The 17,898-nt window shown below is 60.1% G+C and overlaps 1 protein-coding gene across 2 annotated transcripts; it reads left to right on the top strand.

Moving 5' to 3' along the window:
• The first annotated feature begins 98 nt into the window (after positions 1 to 98).
• SMARCB1 (SWI/SNF related BAF chromatin remodeling complex subunit B1) lies at positions 99 to 16,765 on the top strand. Of its 2 annotated transcripts, none has more exons than XM_070385800.1 (9): positions 99 to 352; positions 3,640 to 3,751; positions 5,085 to 5,214; positions 8,025 to 8,162; positions 8,808 to 8,935; positions 9,114 to 9,280; positions 12,883 to 13,073; positions 16,074 to 16,205; positions 16,433 to 16,765. In XM_070385800.1, exons 1-9 carry the CDS (start codon positions 260 to 262, stop codon positions 16,470 to 16,472), a joined length of 1,131 nt encoding a protein of 376 aa, XP_070241901.1. In that variant the 5' UTR covers positions 99 to 259; the 3' UTR covers positions 16,473 to 16,765. The 2 variants fall into 2 exon arrangements, with proteins under 2 accessions (XP_070241901.1, XP_070241900.1); XM_070385799.1 differs by having other exon boundaries at positions 3,640 to 3,778.
• Positions 16,766 to 17,898: the final 1,133 nt, after the last annotated feature.

Here is a 17,898-nt window from a genome sequence, read left to right as displayed (position 1 = left end):
CGGCCCTTTTGTCCGGGTGGCGGCGGCGGCGACGCGCGCGTCAGCGTCAACGCCCGCGCCTGCGCACTGAGGGCGGCCTGCTTGTCGTCTGCGGCGGCGGCGGCGGCGGCGGCGAAGCCCAGCGGCGGCGCGAACGACCCCGGCCCGGCCCGCCCTTCGCCTCCCGCGTCGGCTTCCCCGGGCTAGGAGCGTCCCCGGCCCCGCCTCGGCCCTTCCGATCCTCGCAGCCCGGCCGTGGCCGCCCGCTTCTGCCGCCGCAATGATGATGATGGCGCTGAGCAAGACCTTCGGGCAGAAGCCCGTCAAGTTCCAGCTGGAAGATGACGGCGAGTTCTACATGATCGGCTCTGAGGTAGCCCGCGGCGCGTCCTTGCCCTCCGGGCCTCCCGGCCGGCCCGGTTCCCGCGGGAGCCTCGGGGCGGGTCTGCGCGCCGGGAACGCGCGTCTCCATTCATCGCGGAGGGCCTGCGTGCGCGTGCGCGGCCGGGAGCACCGGGGGCGTGGCCTGTTGGGGCGTGGCCGAGCAGCCCCCGCCCCGGCCGTCTGGGCACGACCACCCTTGTCCTTGGGCGTGGCCTATCGGGGCGTGGCCGAGAAGGCCCCGCCCCGCGTCCGGCAGTTTGGGGACGCTTACCCGTGTCCCGGCAGCGGGGATGCGCCGCGCGGCCAGGGTCCCGGGGGTCGCGGTGGCCCCCGGTCCGCGCTGAGTTCCACAACTCCAGCCGGACGTACAGAAACGGGGTGTTGGGTTATCCCTTGCTGCGCACGGGGCGAGGTGTTGGATCCCTCGCACGCTCCCTCCCTCATTGCCCCAGCTGGAATCCTGAAACCGCTGATTGGAAACACCGAGCTTAGTGGGGACTCACCCGCTTGGTGTTCTTTGACTTTGAGGTGGGCGGGTGGGCGTTCTGACCTTCCATTATCAGCGAGAAGACAGGTTGGGAGAACGATGCTTGATTTTTGGATGGCTAGGGCCCAGCCGTCCCTGAGCTAGATCCATCAGCAAATGGGAGGCACCTGGCACTTCGGATATCTCGGACTAACTCTGAGTTAGTGCAAGTGAACGAGCCCAGAACCCCTTCATCCTTATCTAAAAGGTGACCTTTCGGCACTCTGTTGAATCAGCTGGTGACTGACTGTCACTGGCAGCATGCACCAAGTATATTAAGTTCTTCCAGTGTCCCTCAACCTTTGGCAGTCTCTGGCTTGTGCTGTGTCCACACACACATTTTTAAATTACAAATCCGCAGTTCGGGTGTGCAAGTACTGAGCAGCAGTGCCTCCCTTTTGTAGCGAGGCGAGTGTGGGTCTTGGGGAGTCAAAGCAGTTACAAACGTCAATGCTTGCTTCTCCTAGCAACAGTTTTCAGTATTACACATTTCACTCTTTCTTTCTTTTTTTTTTTTTACAACTTTTCCCCCTCTTTATGATTGAATACACTGAATAAATTAAGCCTCATGGTGGTCACACTTGATGAGGCTATTGGGATTCCCTGTGACTCCCTGTGGTTTGTCTGACTTGTATTGAGTTATGAGACCCGTGCTGTCAGTGGCATCAGAACTTTGTGTGTTTCCTTTCCTCACCGGTGTTCATGAAACACGGGGCCGGATGCAATGTATTTTCACATCATCACAGAAACGCTCCCCTTGACAGCTGGCCGTACTGAAGAGAGGTGCCGCTGCCTGCCACATGCCGTAGCTCAGAAAGGTCTTCGCCAGCCTGTGGGCACAGAGGTGGCATGTGGTGACCGGCAGATTGATTAAAGAAACCTTCACCCAATCTAATGGGCAGGAAAAGTGGTCGGTTTAGCATTGGCTCTGAGTCGGTGGTACTTTTGAAAATCAAGCCTGCGTTTACTGGGTGGAACGCGGTGCCAGGTGGGCAGAACGCGAGGAGCTCTGGCTCCAGCTTGGCGTCCACAGCTCGTCTCAGGCATCTGATGAGATGCTTAGGCCAGACAGTTTCTGCGACTTGCCCTGTAGCACACCTTAGATTTGAGAAAGATAGCTGCAGTCTTCTGTTTCAGCCCTGGTGAGTGAGAAGATTTGTCCTGAGATGCAGTTTATGGAGACCAGACGGCAGGACGGAGAGGCAGTTGCCGTCCGGGGCCTGACTTTACAATGTTCAGACCTCAGGAGGCCTGGGCAGGGTTCAGGGCTAGACTGGCGTCTACTCACAGCCAGCAGCTCCTCTGACGGCAGTGGTGCTTGGCTCCCGGGCCGGTTGCCCCGGGCAGACGGCAGGCGCTGGTTTCCAGGAGGTGCGCTGAGCAGAGCGTGCCCACAGCGCCCCACACCACTCGGGGGTAGCAGCCTTGGGAGGGTGTCCGCAGCTGCCCCAGTCCTGCCCCCCCTATGGGCAGCCGTCATCACCATGCAGAGGCACAGCTGAGAGGAGCCCAGGGAGCTTCCATACCCACACCTTCGTTTTCCATTTGGGAAACCTGGGTCCAGAGCGGGCAAAAGCTGGTGCAGGGAAAACCCAGGGGGGCAGACCGAGTCCCCTAAGTTCCGAAGGGACCCGGGAAGGGCCTGGGAGGCTGGGAGGCCTGCAGGGCCTGCACGGTGGTAGTGGGGCATCCGGGTCAGTGTCTTGTCAAAAACGTCCTGGAAACTGTGTTTACCCCCTGATGGTAACCACGCTCAAGCCAGATAACTCGCCCTGCCCCTGCGGCAAGGTGCAGGAGGGACCTTGTGGCCATGTCTCTCATGCTGTTCAGCAGCCCTGATTATGTAAACCTCTAAATCCATGAAAAATGCAGAAACTGTCACAAAGAAAACTCCTATAATGGGGTAGGTACGTGGGAAATCGCAGAAGTGGGTCCCTCGTGGGGTGAACTTTACAGCTGATGAACATTTGTCAAGAGGCATAGGGAGGCCGAGAAGGGGGCAGTGTTGCCTGGTCACAGAAGGAGCCAGCACCCAGTCCAGCCACGGTCCCCTGCCACGTGATCGAGTGGTTGTTTCTGAAAAGTTGGCGGAAGAGTGGAGTTTCTTTGTAAAAACGTTAGGACTAGATTTGTTTTCGTCAAGTAAGTTGTACTTTGAGTAACTGGCACAGGCAGGCTATTGTTTGGGGCAGTGATGATGTATGCAGCAGTCTAGTGATTGCTGATAAGCGCTTTTGAAACTCTTTGGAAAATTCCTTTGGTATTTCTGGTTTGAGTTTCGTTACTAAACAAAGCAGCAAGGGCTACGGGGGAAATTATCCTACATCTGTCTGAAATTAAAAGCCCTTCTTGGTATTTATTACATCGTAAAAATATCAAAGTCTTAAGATAAAAGGAAGAGAGGCCTTACATTTTTGGACCGCGCCAGAGATCTTTAGTGCAAAGTCAGAGCTTCTCGGGGAGCTCGGGGGGGCCGTGTCTCACCAGTGTCTGCGTGGCCCTTCCTGAACTTGGTGCTGTCGTCGGGAGGCAGAGCTTACCCCCTGCCAGTGGGCCAGGTGCGGGCCAGACCTTCGCTGCTGCGGAACCCCTGATGTCAGCAGATCGGGCTTTGCCTGCTTTCGGAGCGCGGCGCCTGCAGGCCGCGCGTGGTCTGCGTGTCACTGAGGTGGCAGAGCGTCTGCGCCAGGGCCCTGCCCTTCCCCGAGGAGCCCCGGCCCTCGTAATGAGCCTTCTCGCTTTACCCCTAGGTGGGAAACTACCTCCGTATGTTCCGAGGTTCTCTGTACAAGAGGTACCCCTCGCTCTGGAGGCGACTAGCCACTGTGGAAGAGAGGAAGAAAATAGTTGCGTCGTCACATGGTAAAAAAACAAAACCTAACGCTAAGGGTGCGTCTTCACGAGGGTTTGTAAACCTGTTTCAAAACCACTCGCTTATGTCATGAAGATAAAACGTTTTCACCCCGGCGCGTCTTCACGGCAGTCCTGACCTTAGCGTGGCGGAGCGTCCCCGGGGTGGGGGTGGGCTCCCCGGTGCGGGTGGGGGTCCGCGGTCAGGGCGGGCGGAGGGCCGGCTGGGGCGCGCGCGCGGTGAAGACGCACCGGTCTGAAAACGTTTTAGGATTGCTGTGATGCTGTGCCATCCGCGGGCGTGCGCCATCCTCACCCTCCATGCGCCCGGGCGGTGGGGCGGCCCCGGCCCCACCCCGCTCCGGGCTTCACCGCTTCGCTCCCGCCCCTCCCCGTCCCCGCCCCCAATCCATCGCGTGGCACCTGGTCTGGCAGCCGGTCCGCTAGCGCTCGCTCTGTGCATGTTTGCTCCGTGCTGTGCGCGCCTGGGGCCACCGGGCGCCGCCTCCGGGCCGGGGCGCCGCCTCCAGGCGCCCTGGTGGAACCGGCCCGGGCCCCATGTGTGTCTGTGTGTGTGTGTGTGTGTGTGTGTGTGTGTGTGTGTGTGTGTGTGTGTGTGCGCGCGTGCACTCCGCAGTCCGTCCGGTGTGAGTGTGTCCGTGGCGCTGCCGTGGTCTGTCCACCGCGTTCTTTTAACGCAGGAGCCGGAGCCTCTTGTCCACGCACTGCTGTGACCTTTCAGCCCCTCCCTGGCCCTCCTGCGCCGGGTGCAGTGCCGGTCACTAACCCTGCGCCCCTAGCTGCGCTTGCCCCTGGCGAGCCTTGGCGACCCCGGGCCTCGCGCTCCCTGGGGAGCCGCCTTCCCCTAACCCTCCGTCTCCACCCGGCTCCCTAGGCAAGCTGTGGTCGGATTGCCGAGAACTCGGGCTCCCAGCGCCGCTGGCACCGGGGCCAGGAGTTCATGTTGCGTGTGCAGCAGCTCTTTCCAACTCTCTGGGCTCTTGTTTTAAAAGAAAAGTGTTTCTCATCCCTCATCCCATCTCCACCTCGCTTCGTGTTGTGGACTGCAGCGGTGTCAGACCTCTTCCCGCCGGCCGGCTCACTCTGGAGCCCTCCTGTCCCAAGAGGCCCTGTGGCTGGAGCCTGTGCGGACGGCCCAGCAGGGCCTCTGGAGAAAGCCAGGGTCCAGGCCGGCCCTTTGGAAGAGGCCCACATCGGGCAGTCGTGAGGTCCACAGCCGCTTCCCCCACCTCCCGCATGTGAGGACCTCGGTGTGCTGCGTCTCCTGGCTGCTCCTGCCTGCCGCCGGCCCGCGGGCTGACCGCAGCCCCGTCTCTGGTTGCAGATCATGGATACACGACCCTGGCCACCAGCGTGACCCTGCTGAAAGCCTCCGAGGTGGAGGAGATCCTGGACGGCAACGATGAGAAGTACAAGGCCGTGTCCATCAGCACCGAGCCCCCCACCTACCTCAGGTACCCCGGCCCCTGCTGTGCTCACAGGCCTTCTTCATCAGGTTTCCAAGTGTCTGTCTTTGGAATTTCTAGAAACGTAAGCCAAGCCCTGGGTTCTGGAGAGTTGTTAAGAATGCTTTGAAAGGCAGAACAACGAGTGGCCTAGGTTCACTCCCAAAAGAAACACACAACGGTTTTGAACGTAGAAACTTAGGTCCTTTGAAAGCACATTTACGTTCCCAGTTGAACAGGCGAGGGTCGTGGGGACGTTGCTGCTTGTGGGTAGTGTTCCTTCATTCAGACTTAGCAGCAAAACTTGGACACGCTAATAGATAAGTAGATAAAGGGTTTAGAGCAGACACACAGGGGGAACGGTGTTTGTCCTTCGGTATCATTTCTAAAATGCAGAGTAAAAATAGACATAGCCGGGAGCATAAAGAAGCAGGGAGGGAGGGAGGGAGCTGGGCCGCTCTGCACCATGGGTGCCCTGCGCCAGGCGCCGTGGCGGCCTTGGCCTCGTTTGGATCTCCGGCCCATTCGTCTCAGCCCCAGGAAGCACTTTACACCTCAACGAGGGCCATCCTGAACCCAGAGACGCCCTTGGTGTTGTGGGAGAGTCCTGCCTGGGGGAGGCGGGTGGCAGCGAGAGCTGGGGCTGCATCTGTGTGCTGGGCAGGCAGACCGGCAGCGAGCCCGGGCCACGCGAGCGAGGCAGGCAGCGGGCCTGCTGGCATCTTCAGCTTTCTGGGCACGAGACCCGGGGCACTGGTGGTGGGGGAGGAGGGGGAGGGGGCGGCCGTGTGGACAGTCCCCTTCCAGGTTTTCTCCCAACTGCACCATCGGATTGTTTTTCTAACCACCCCCCCCCCGCCCCCACAACCTCCCGAAGAAGGTGGTGTGCTCACGGCCTGGCCCATTGTGGATGTGAGCACTGGAGATGGCTTTTCTCGCCCCGGTGGTGCGGTGAGGATGGCAGGATAGCCGGGCTTCCCTAGAGAAGTCACCGGAGGAGATTACATGCACGTGGATGGGGCTTTGAGATCCGCATGCAGCAGCCGAGAACCCTTTGTGGGGCCGTGAACGCTCCTGGTTGAGTCCATCACACGAGGGAGAGAGCTAGGCCAGTAGCCTCCTGTTACTGGGCAGTGAGAACTGCTGTGTGGAGGTGGGGCTGCAGGAAAGCCACCAGTGGGCTCCACTCTTAGGAGGCACCTGCCTAGCACCCAGCCAGCCCCCCAGGAGGGGTGGCACACCCCCTCTCCCACACCGGCCAGGTCGGGCAGGGGCTGGATGGCCCCAGGGCTCTTGGACAGACCTCTCTGCAGCGGAAGGGAGGCTGAGTGGTGGGACTCGGATGCCCGGACCCCGAGTGGCGCTGCCCGTCCCACTCACGTGCTGCAACGTGACTCGCATTGTCCACTTGAGGCCATCAGGCAGGAGGGGTCGACCGGGCAGCCTCGGCCTGGATACGAGAGGCTGCTGCAAGGTGGCGGGGTGGGGCTGGCCTGGGGGGACCTGGGTGACAGCTCCGGCTGGAGACTCAGTGGGGAAAGGTGTGGTGGTCCATGCCCATGCGGCCCACACAGGCCCAGCAAGCCAGTTTTGCCCGTGGAAGTTACAAAGGATCTGACCTTGTAGGCCTCCCTGGGGACAGGAGGCGCCTGATCTGAGTGGGGTGCCTTTTCCCTCTTGGCCTGCAGGCCCGGAGTAGAAACTGCCAGCCAGATGGCCTGTGGTGGGGACCCCATCTCACCGCCTCAGTTCTTGGTCCTGCCCGCATCAGCCCCAGTCCCCCGTTTCCCCAGGTCTCTGGTATCAGGGCAGGGCAGCAGATTTGGGGCGTCCTGGCTCCCCTTGGTGTGTGGATCCCTCCCTGCCCCACCCCAAGGGGCACTCCTGGGCCCGGGCACTGGGGTGCGAGGGGCCCCCGCTGCAGAAGAGGAGTGAAAAGGCCAAGGCCTCTCCCTCTGCCCTCCATCCTGGAAGGGAGCTGTTTTAGCGGGAAACCGGGCAGTGGTCAGGTTCTCCAGGGGGTGGACGTCACCGATGGTGACAGCTGTGGGGCAGGGCTGCAGAGGTGTGTCGTGCAGTCACCGCGCTGATTGCCCCCTTGGCCACCAGGGATGTGGCCCAGGGGTGACGAGCAGTCTCACAAACGGACAGCCCGGCCCGGGAGCCTCAGCTCAAAACGGCCTTCGGTATTTTCCTCGTAGTAAACGCCCCATGTAAATTGGAGAGAAGGGCTCCCCACTGTGGGACGTGAGTTCCTTGAGTTACTTTGAGTCCCGCTTTCTAGAGTATCTTTCCATCCCTGAAGGCCCGGAGGCCAGAGGCATTACCTGTCTCAGGCTGGACCAAGCGTCTGAAATAACAGCCTGATCGAAAGTGTGCAAACCCCCAGGGACTCCCAGCCACCCGCTGAGGGCACCCCCCCCGAGTCGGGACCCTCTCTGTGTCTCCAGCCCTGGCCCCCTGCCCAACCATTGACCTGAGCCTCCTCTCTGCTGCCCTCGGGGCTCTCCTGGAAATCTGCCCGCCACCCCCCCGTGAACCCTGACCCTTTCCTGAGTGCCCAGCCCAGCACATAGCACGGGTGACAGCTCACAGACTGGGCTGGGGCCCCTGCCCTCTCCTCCTCCCCTAAAACTGGTGACCCCGAGCAGGTGCCGCTTGGAGCCTGGGGAATAACCACCGCGGAGCTGGGCGCACAGAGGTCCCCATGGGGGCCTGGGCGCAGCAGGGGCCTGGCGGGCGTCCACTGGCCACAACCTGGCGGCTGGGGGGCGGCTTTTGGCCCATAGGCTGAGCGGACGGGTGTCTGTGTCTCCCAGGGAACAGAAGGCCAAGAGGAACAGCCAGTGGGTGCCCACCCTGCCCAACAGCTCGCACCACCTGGACGCCGTGCCCTGCTCCACCACCATCAACAGGAACCGCATGGGCCGCGACAAGAAGCGGACCTTCCCGCTCTGGTGAGGGGCCTCGGCCACCGGGCCTCCCGCCTGCGGGCTGCTGCCCATTGTTCATCATTGGCGCCCCTGCGTTCTTGGAAAGTGGTTCTCACCCCCGGGTCTAAGCGGGGCGTGCCTGGTTTCCTTGCCCCCCGCAGCTCCCGTCTCTTCCCTCTTCCCCATCCTAAAGGGCAGGTGTGAGTGCGGAGCTGCCTTGCTCTCCGTCCTCTGGGGCTCCCTCGGGGTCCAGGCTGCAGGTGGGGAGCCCTGGGTGCTTGGCCACCGAGGCTCCCCAGCACCCCCCAGCCGCCCAGCCCCCCTTCACTGCTCCCCAAGCAGCTCCTCAACCCTCCTGCCCCTCGGCCTTTGTTCCAGGGTTTCTTCTTCTGGACATACCCTTTCTTCCCCACAGCTGCTGGGAGAATCCTGCCTGCTCTGGGGCTTAAACCTCTCTTCCTGCAGGGAACCTCTGAGCTTGTCCCGCTGCCAAGTCGGCAGCTCCCCTCCCGCCCCGCGTGGACCCCCGCCAGCCCTGTTTCTGCCGGCCCAGCCCGTAGTGGACAGGTCCTCTCTGGGCAGGTCTCAGCGACCAGTGGTGCAGAGAGGGAGGCCCTGGGCACAGGGACCCAGCCCGCTTTGCTGAGCACGAGGCCGCTCCCCTTCCAGCTTCGACGACCACGACCCAGCCGTGATCCACGAGAACGCGTCCCAGCCCGAGGTGCTGGTCCCCATCCGACTGGACATGGAGATTGACGGGCAGAAGCTGCGGGATGCCTTTACCTGGAACATGAATGGTCCGTCCGCCGCCCTGGCTGGCGTGCACTCAGCTCTGTCTGCGTGGTGCCGGGGGGTCCTGTCGTCACCCGGGGGGGCGGTGGCAGAGGAGGCAAGGCTGGGGGAGGCCGGGGCTGAGCGCGCTGACCGTAGGCCCTGTGGTCCACTGGGGGTTCCCCCGCTCCGTCATCGTTTCAGAGAAGCTGATGACCCCGGAGATGTTCTCAGAGATTCTCTGTGACGACCTGGATCTGAACCCACTGACGTTCGTGCCAGCCATTGCCTCTGCCATCAGACAGCAGATCGAGTCCTACCCCACGGACAGCATCCTGGAAGACCAGTCAGACCAGCGCGTCATTATCAAGGTAGGCGGCTCCTCACCCACAGTGGGCCTGCCTTGTCCTCGGGGCTTGCGAGGTGCGGAGGTGCGTGGAGGCCTCGACAGGAGCCTGTCTGGGGTCCGTGTTGTGGGGTAGGGCTCTGGAAGACTGTCTCTTGGGCGGCTTGTCCCAGGAAGGGCACAGGCCGACTTCTGAGGAGGGCACCACGTTCTGGGCGTGTCCGGGTGCTGCTGCGGCCTTGCCGTCCACGGAGCGGAAGCTGGGTGGTCCCAGGGGTGGCCCAGCTGGTGGGCAGAGCAGGGAAGGGCGCAGTGAGGCGAGCACACTGCCACTCTTGTCATGGGCAGGCTAGGCCAAGCACACCCCATGCTGTCTCAGCAGCCCCCACGGTCCTGGGGGCGTTACGAGAGAAGAGGGCACCACCTGCCCCGAACCCCGCTGAAGAACGCCTGCCTGGTGGTGGACAGTATCTCACTGTGGTTTTGATTTGCATTTCCCTGTTGATTTGTTATTGTTCAGTCGCTCGGTCCAAAGATTTGGGACCCACGGGCTGCAGCACGCCAGGCTTCCCTGTCCTTCACTCTCTCCCGGAGCTTGCCCAAGCTCATGTCCATGGAGTCAGTGATGCCATCCAACCATCTCATCCTCTGTCGTTCCCTTCTCCTCCTGCCTTCAATCTTTCCCAGCATCAGGGTCTTTGCCAATGAGTCAGTTCTTCGAATCAGGTGGCCAAAGTATTGGAGCTACAGCATCAGTCCTTCAGTGACTATTCGGGACTGATCTCCTTCAGAATGGACTGGTTTGATCTTGCAGTCCAAGGGACTCTCAAGAGTCTTCTCCAACACCACAGTTCAATCAATTCTTCGGCGCTCAGCTTTCTTACGATCCAGCTCTCTTTCCTACATGACCACTGGAAAAACCACAGCCTTGGATACGGGCCTTTGCGGGCCTTGCTTGCTGATTAGTGACCTGCTGGCGGCTTGTCTGTCTCCTGTGTCTGCTGGAGTCCTTCCCATTTTTGAGTCCGGGTTTTGCTGTTTTCTTGTTTTTATCGGTTCCCTGTATCTCACAGGCAGCGGTCTGTTCCCAGATGCTGTGATTTGCGGGTGTTTCCTCCTTTCCCTGGGCTGCCTTGTTATGCTGTTGGTAGTGTCCTTGGATGCATAGAAGTGTTGTATTTTGGTGAAGTCCAGTTTATTTTTTCACTTATCACCTATGCCTTTGACGTCATATCTGAGAAATCACCGCCAAATCCAACATCATAAAGCTTTGCTCTGTTTTTCTGAGCGTTTTATGGCTTGAGCTCTTAGGCTTATATGTTCTGTCTGTTTTGAGTTGATTTCTGTAGATGGGGCTGGGTAAGGGTCCCACTTCATTCTTTCGCATGTGGGTTCTTTTTTCCCAAAACCGTTGGTTGCAAACACTTTCCTTCACTGAGTGGTCTTGGCATCTCTGTTGAAAATCACTTGACTGCTTATTTGAGAGTTTATTTCTGGGCTGTCCCGTTGGCCCACGCGTCCGCTTTTGCGTTAGTCCCCCAGTGTGTTCATTGTTGTATCTTTGCAGTAAGTTCTGAAATCAGGAAGTGTGAGTCTTCCAGCTTTGTTGTTCTTTTCGTCATTGTTTTGACCAGACATCCTTTGCTTTTCCTTAGATTCCATATGAATTTTAAGGTTTTTTTTCCTGTTTCTGCAGAAATGCTATTGGGATTTTGATAGGGATTACATTTGGCTTTGTAGATTGCTTTGGGTGTTCATGTTCAGTTCAGTTCAGTCGCTCAGTCGTGTCCGACTCTTTTCGACCCCATGGATCACAGCACGCCAGGCCTCCCTGTCCATCACCAACTTCCAGAGTCCACCCAAACCCATGTCCATTGAGTCGGTGATGCCATCCAACCATCTCATCCTCTGTCGTCCCCTTCCCCTCCCGCCCTCAATCTTACCCAGCATCAGGGTCTTTTCAAATGAGTCAGCTCTTCGCATCAGGTGGCCAAAGTATTGGAGTTTCAGCTTTAACATCAGTCCTTCCAATGAACACCCAGGACTGATCTCCTTTAGGATGGACTGGTTGGATCTCCTTGCAGTCCAAGGACCTCTCAAGAGTCTTCTCCAACACCACAGTTCAAAAGCATCACTTCTTCGGTGCTCAGCTTTCTTTATAGTCCAACTCTCACATCCATACATGACCACTGGAAAAACCATAGCCTTGACAACTTAATAATTTTAAGTCTTCCAATCCATGGACATAGGATGTTTTTCCATTTATTTATATCTTTAATTTCTTTCAGTATGTTTTATATTGTTCATTGTACATCTCTTTGATTAAGTTAATTTCTAAGGATTTTATTCTTTTTTATGTTATTGTAATTTGTCCATCCTTTCTTCTTCAGATTGTGCAGTGTTAGCATGTAGAAATGCGGCTGATTTTTGCACGTTGACTTTGTATCCTGGTACCTTGCTGAATTCATTCATTAGTTCTAATAGTATTTTGTTAGCATCTTAAATTCTGCATATAAGATTGTAACATCTCGGACCAGAGATAGTTTTACTTCTTCCATTCCAGGTGGATACCTTTTATTTATTTTTCTTGCCTAACTGCTGAAAGGGATTGGAGGCAGGAGGAGAAGGGGACGACAGAGGATGAGATGGCTGGATGGCATCACTGACTCAATGCACATGAGTTTGGGTGAACTCCGGGAGTTGGTGATGGACAGGGAGGCCTGGCGTGCTGTGATCCATGGGGTCGAAAAGAGTCGGACACGACTGAGCGACTGAACTGAACTGCACTGCACTGAGTAGAAATTCCAACGCTATATTGAACAAAAGTGGCAAGACTGGGTATCCTTGGCTAGTTCCTGATCTTAGAGGAAAAGTTACCAGTCTTCTGCCATTGTGGGTGATACTTGCAGTGATTTTTTTGACTGAATTAATCTTGTTGACGTGGTTTCCATCTGATCTTAGTTTACTGAGTGCTTTTATCGTGAAAGCACGTTGAAGTTTGTCTAATGATTTTCTCCGATTATCGAGATGACTATGTGGTTTTTGTCCTTCACTGTGTTCAAGTGGTTCATGGCATTGACCAGTTTTCTTACTGAGCCGTCCTTACATCGCCAGAGTAAGCCCCACCGTTTATAATGTGTTTGTGTCATCATCCCATCATTTATAACGGTGTGTGATTCTTCTGACGTGCTGGTGAATGTAGTTTTGCTCGTGTCTGCTGAGGTTTCACATCAATGTCCACAGTAAGTGCCGGTCTGCACCTTTCCTTTCTCGTAGTATCTTTGTCTGGCTTTGGTATCAAGGCAGGGAGTTATGATGTGTTCCTTCCTTTTCAGTTTTTTGGCAGGATTTGATAAGGATTGGTGTTAGTGCTTGAAATGTTTGGTGGAATTCACCAGTGAAGCCATCAGATCCAAGCTTTCTTTATAGGGAGTTTTGCAGTTACCAGCGCGTCTTCCTCGCTAGTTAACCCTTTTCAGAGAGATGGGGGTTGTTTTCCTTACCCCAAGTAGCAGCACAGGGGCGCGGCCAAGAACGAGGCGGGGATGTTCTGGGGAGAAGGGATGGTGAGGGTGCGGCCTGGCCCCAGAGGGGGCCGCTCCGGCTCATGCCTGTGCTCCCGGGCAGCTGAACATCCACGTGGGGAACATCTCCTTGGTGGACCAGTTCGAGTGGGACATGTCGGAGAAGGAGAACTCGCCCGAGAAGTTCGCTCTGAAGCTGTGCTCCGAGCTGGGGCTGGGCGGGGAGTTCGTCACCACCATCGCCTACAGCATCCGGGGACAGCTGAGCTGGCATCAGAAGACCTACGCCTTCAGGTAGGCCTCGGGCCGGTGGTCGCCCCCGCCCGCTGCGGGGATGCCCCGGGACTGCCTGGGCTTGGGCCGGTGGTCGCCCCCGCCCCCTGCGGGGATGCCCCGGGACTGCCTGGGGCCTCGGTGCCAGCTACTGAGGGCTGCCCCGCACCTCAGCGGCCTCTGTCGCCTCCTCCCGTCCCGTCCCGGTGGGGACATTACTGAGACCCTTGCTCATTCCCTGGACTTGTGCTCAGTCTCGGACAGGTCTGCCCTCCCCCGAGGGGGTCTGGAGGCCACTGCCGCCTCTTGTTCAGTCCAGGAGCAGGCGGTGGGCGCCCCCGTGGGAGGGGGCGGCGTTCAGGCCGCCCGCAGAGCGGGGAGGGGATCTGGTCCCAGGTGCTGGTGGCGGGGACGCGGGCGGGCTCCTCGCGACCCCCGACCCGGTGGCGCTCGCCCCAGGCAGCCCCGTCCCCGGGCCCCTCTTCCACTGCGGGAGGCTTCCAAATTGGATGTCAGGCTTTACGCGGCTGCTTGAGCTGCCACCGTCCCCGTGTGGTTTTACGCGGCTGCTCGAGCTGTCACCGTCCCTGCATGGAGGCCGTCACCAAGGGGCCACCCGTGACAGGGAACAGCTGAGGGAGCGCGTGGGGCTGTTTGCATCTCAGCTGCTTCTCCAGAAACCCCAGGAGGCAGCGCCCACCATGTTCCTAGGACTCTGAGCAAGAGAGGGAACAGCCGCCACACGGGGCCCCCCGCGACCACCGGCAGCCCCGGGATCCAGGCCGCGCCCCGAGTCCCGTGGGAGGCCTGCTCACGGCACCTGTCCACGCACGGCTCACGAGCTGAGGCCAGCGGGCCTGGGGCCAGCCTGGGGAGCCTCGCTTCCCAGAGCAGATCCTGAGGTCCTGGGAGTGATGTCGACACCAAGTCCCTCATCCCTGGAGGCTGACTCAGAACGCACCTCTCACTGCTGTGCAGCAGGGGACTCGGAGAGGGTCCCCTCACAGGCCTGGGCCGAGTCCCTCCTGCTCTGACACTCAGGGCACCTGGAGTGTTTCTACTCAGGTGGCGCTACTGGTAAAGAACCCGCCTGCCAGTGCAAGAGAGACACAGGTTCAATCCCTGGGTTGGGAAGATCCCCTGGAGGAAGGCATGGCAACCCACTCCAGTATTCTTGCCTAGAGAATCCCATGGGCAGAGGAGCCTGGCAGGCTACCGTCCATGGGGTTGCAAAGAGCTGAACAGACTGAGTGACTAACACTTTCACTTTTCAGGAGTTCGTTATACATTCCAGATACAGGTCCCTTCCCACATATCTGAAGATACGCAGGCTTTTTGTGGGTTTTCTGTGGGTTTGGAGTTCACTTATGTGACAGTGTCCAGCTTATCTGTTTTTTCTCAGGGTGCTTGTGCTGTTGGTGTCATAGCTGAGAAACCATGGCCTGCCGGGTCCTGTCCCAGCACCGCTTGTTGGAAGGACTGCCCTTTCCCCATCGGGTGGGCTGGGCCCCTTGTCCAGAGTCAGTTGATCTTAAGCAGGAGGGCGACACCGAGTTTTGTCCCCTCCTGGTTGGGGAAGTTCAGGGGGATCACTCCCTGCAGTCTTGTTCTCATCTACCAGGAGGGCACAGCCATGCCTCCCAGCTGGCCTGCCGCACCTGTGAGGTTGTAAAAGTGAGGTCACGTCGAAGACGACCCTCCAGGCCCTCTGCCTCCTCCGACACGGCCTCCCTGCTTGCACCTGGCGGGTGGTGGGAATGCAGGGTCCCAGCCGGCCTTGAGGCCCAGGAAGCCGAATGCCCGTAAGGGTGGGCTCCTGGCTCCAGGCCCCTCCTTCCAGGCCTGGCCCGAGCAGCCCTTGGTTTAGAATAACCCCCTGGGATGCAGTCTTCCCGGAGCCACAGGGAGGTAAACACAGGGCCTCCGGGACCCGCACTTGTTTAAGAGGAAGACGTGTTTGCTCCCGTCGGCGTGGGCTTGGTGACTTTCGTGTCTGCTGCCCCCAAGGAAGGCAGCTGGGAGCCCAAACGTGAGGAGTGACATTTGGGTCTGCAGTGCTGGCTTCTGGACTGCCGCAGCACCGCCCGGCTGGGAAGCAGCTGTCGGCAGGGTGGCTGGGGCAGCCCAGCCACCAGCCTGGGACTCGGGGGCACCGGCTCGGGCCCAAGCCCCCACGCAGTGGGTGTGTGCTGGGTGTTGCGTGGCAGTGGTCCTCTGAAACCCCTCGCAGCAAGGACACTGTCCCCATTTTCCAGATGAGGAGCTAAAACTAAGGCCAGGGGTCTGTTTGTTCCTGTGCTGTTCCCCCGGGCCCCCTCCTCCCTCTGGGGGCTGACTCTGCAGGGCTCCTGGCAGGCCGACTGCTGGGGCTGAGCACCAGTGGCCCAGCAGGAGGCCAGAGGAGAGGACCCGGAGGCCAGCATGGCGCCGCGGGCAGGGTGGGTGAGGGCGTGGCTGAGGCTCGCCGGCAGGCTGGGCCTGGCTCCTGGCAGAGGCAGCAGCTCGGCCAGGAGTCCCCAGCCTTTGCGGCCTCACCGAGGCTGACCCCCAGCCCTGAGTCCACTTCGCCAGAGGGTGTGCAGGTGGCCCTCAGACGGAGTCTAGGCGCGTCTTTGAGGGGCCCCGGGGTGGAGCAGTCAGGGCTTATGGATTCTGGGCCCCTGTGACGTGGGCCGAGGGGCCCCCTGCAGGCTGGTCAGGGCAGGGGCCCTGGGACTCCACTCCTGGGTGGATGGACTCCTTTGCTCTCCTTTCTCCTGGACACTGAGCGGGGCGGACGGCCCTCCTCCTCCCAGCAAGTCCACTGGGAATGGCTGGACCTGCAGCACTGTCCTGTGGACCTGTCCCCACATGCAGACCCGGAGATGCCATGTTGGCAGCGTGCCCGGCCGCCCTGTGTCGGGAGCCGGGTGCAGAAACCAGGCTCCATGTCCTGTCTGCCCGCAGGGGGGTGGACACTGCTTTCTAGGGGCCTCTCCTGCAGCTGCTCTGTGAGCCGTCTACCTCTCTCGTCCTCCACAGTGAGAACCCCCTGCCCACGGTGGAGATTGCCATCCGGAACACAGGCGACGCTGACCAGTGGTGCCCGCTGCTGGAGACCCTGACGGATGCAGAGATGGAGAAGAAGATCCGGGACCAGGACCGGAACACAAGGTGCTGCCCCAGCCCCTTCCAGGCAGGACAGGGCCCCGGGCGAGGCTGGCCCTCGGGCAGGTCTGACCACAGCCCAGAACAGGCTCACTCTCCCTGGGGAGGGGGGCGAGACAGAGGACGACTTCAGGGCCCCACGCAGCAGAGCGGCCGAGGGAGGGGCTGAGGGCTCCTGCCTCCTCACTCGGTTGCCTGAGAGACCTGGGGTCGCTGCCCTCCCCCTCCCACAGGCGGATGAGGCGTCTGGCCAACACGGCCCCGGCCTGGTGACCACCCCGTGGCGCTTGGCTCCCAGGGAGCATCTGGAGATCGGCCCACCTCTCCTCCATCTTCTGGCTCGGAGGGGACCAGGTGGGGGCAGCCCGGCCGTCCTGAGGAGCGGGCCAGTGGCCTCCTGGTCCCCCGCCGCCGGGGACACATTCCGTCTGCTGAGCCCCAGTCCCCACCTCCCGTCTCTGGTCAGGAGAGGCCACGTTGAGCTGTGTTTGTTTTTTGTATAGAAGCCCCAGGCAGGGCAAGCAACACTTTCTAAATAAAAAGGCAACAGGTTCTGTTTCTTCAAAGTGGTAGCATGGAGCTGAGAACGGGGGACAGCATGGCATGGGCTGGCCCCTCGCCCTCCCGCGCGCACGTCCCAGCTGGGCCTCAGCAGGGCTAGGGCGCCACTGGACCCCCCCACCCCCACAACCACGAGCAGGGCCAGGGTTCAGCTCAGGGCTCAGCCCTGTGGACCGCCCCTCCTGCCCCCACAAGCAGTTTGACTCCCCTCGGCGTCCCACCTGCCCAGCTCAGCAAGTCCTTGGAGTCCTGGGTGGCTGGGAAGTGGTGGGGCGCAGAGGGCAGGGCCACCTGTCAGTCCCAGCCCAGCCCCCAGCCAGGAGCGTGGCTTCTCTGGCCCTTGCAGGGGCCCATCCTGTGCGGGCACTGCTGGTGGGCCTGTGCCCACCTGTTCTGCTGCAGCTGGTGGGCACTGCTCCGGCCGTACCTCCCAGCACCACGTGCCTGACAGGAGAGCTGGGGCCCACCTCCACCCGCGGCTGGTGCCTGGCAGGGTCCGGTGCCAGCTCACCAGGTGACCCTGCATCTTCTGTGACATGGACGGGTCCCCACGCGACCTGGACGTGGCACCCAGGAGGGTGGCACCTGGGTCTTCCTCCTGGGACCAGGCCCCGCAGGTGACCCAGGCCCAGTTGCGTTAAGCCTGTGGGCCCGGGCCCTGCACCTTCCGTTGCTGGCAGGGCTGAGGGTCGCATAGCAGGGGCCTCACACCACGAGGGGCAGAGCTCCAAGGGTTTCCAGTTGGGGGGTGGGCTGAGATGGGCCTCACCCCTGGGCTCGGGGGTCTCGCAAGCACATCCTAGGAACTTGGCTCCAGCCTCTGCCCTCCATACAGGGCAAGGGGACAGCGGGGCTTCAGAGAGGAAGGTTTCAGGCCCAGCTGGCCTCACGGACACTGGGCTCCACCACTGGGGGAGATGTTCCGGCCACAGCAGGAGGTGGCCTGAGCCCCAGAGCCAGTGGGGGATGACACTGCCTGCCTTCCCTGCTGGCCAGGCAGCACCTGCCTGGAGAGGCCCGGGGATGGGCCTTCACCTGCCACCCACTGCGGAGCCCGCTGCTGGGCCAGAGGTTTCATGACAACATTAAAGTCCAACTCCAGAGCGAGTACTTTTATCCTCTGTGAAAGGGACAGCCG

This window comes from Bos mutus, chromosome 17 (assembly GCF_027580195.1).
Source record: "Bos mutus isolate GX-2022 chromosome 17, NWIPB_WYAK_1.1, whole genome shotgun sequence".
In the NCBI taxonomy this organism is placed as follows: domain Eukaryota; kingdom Metazoa; phylum Chordata; class Mammalia; order Artiodactyla; family Bovidae; genus Bos; species Bos mutus.
The sequence above is the reverse complement of the archived record's forward strand: the minus strand, read 5'-3'. Positions and strand labels throughout refer to the sequence as shown.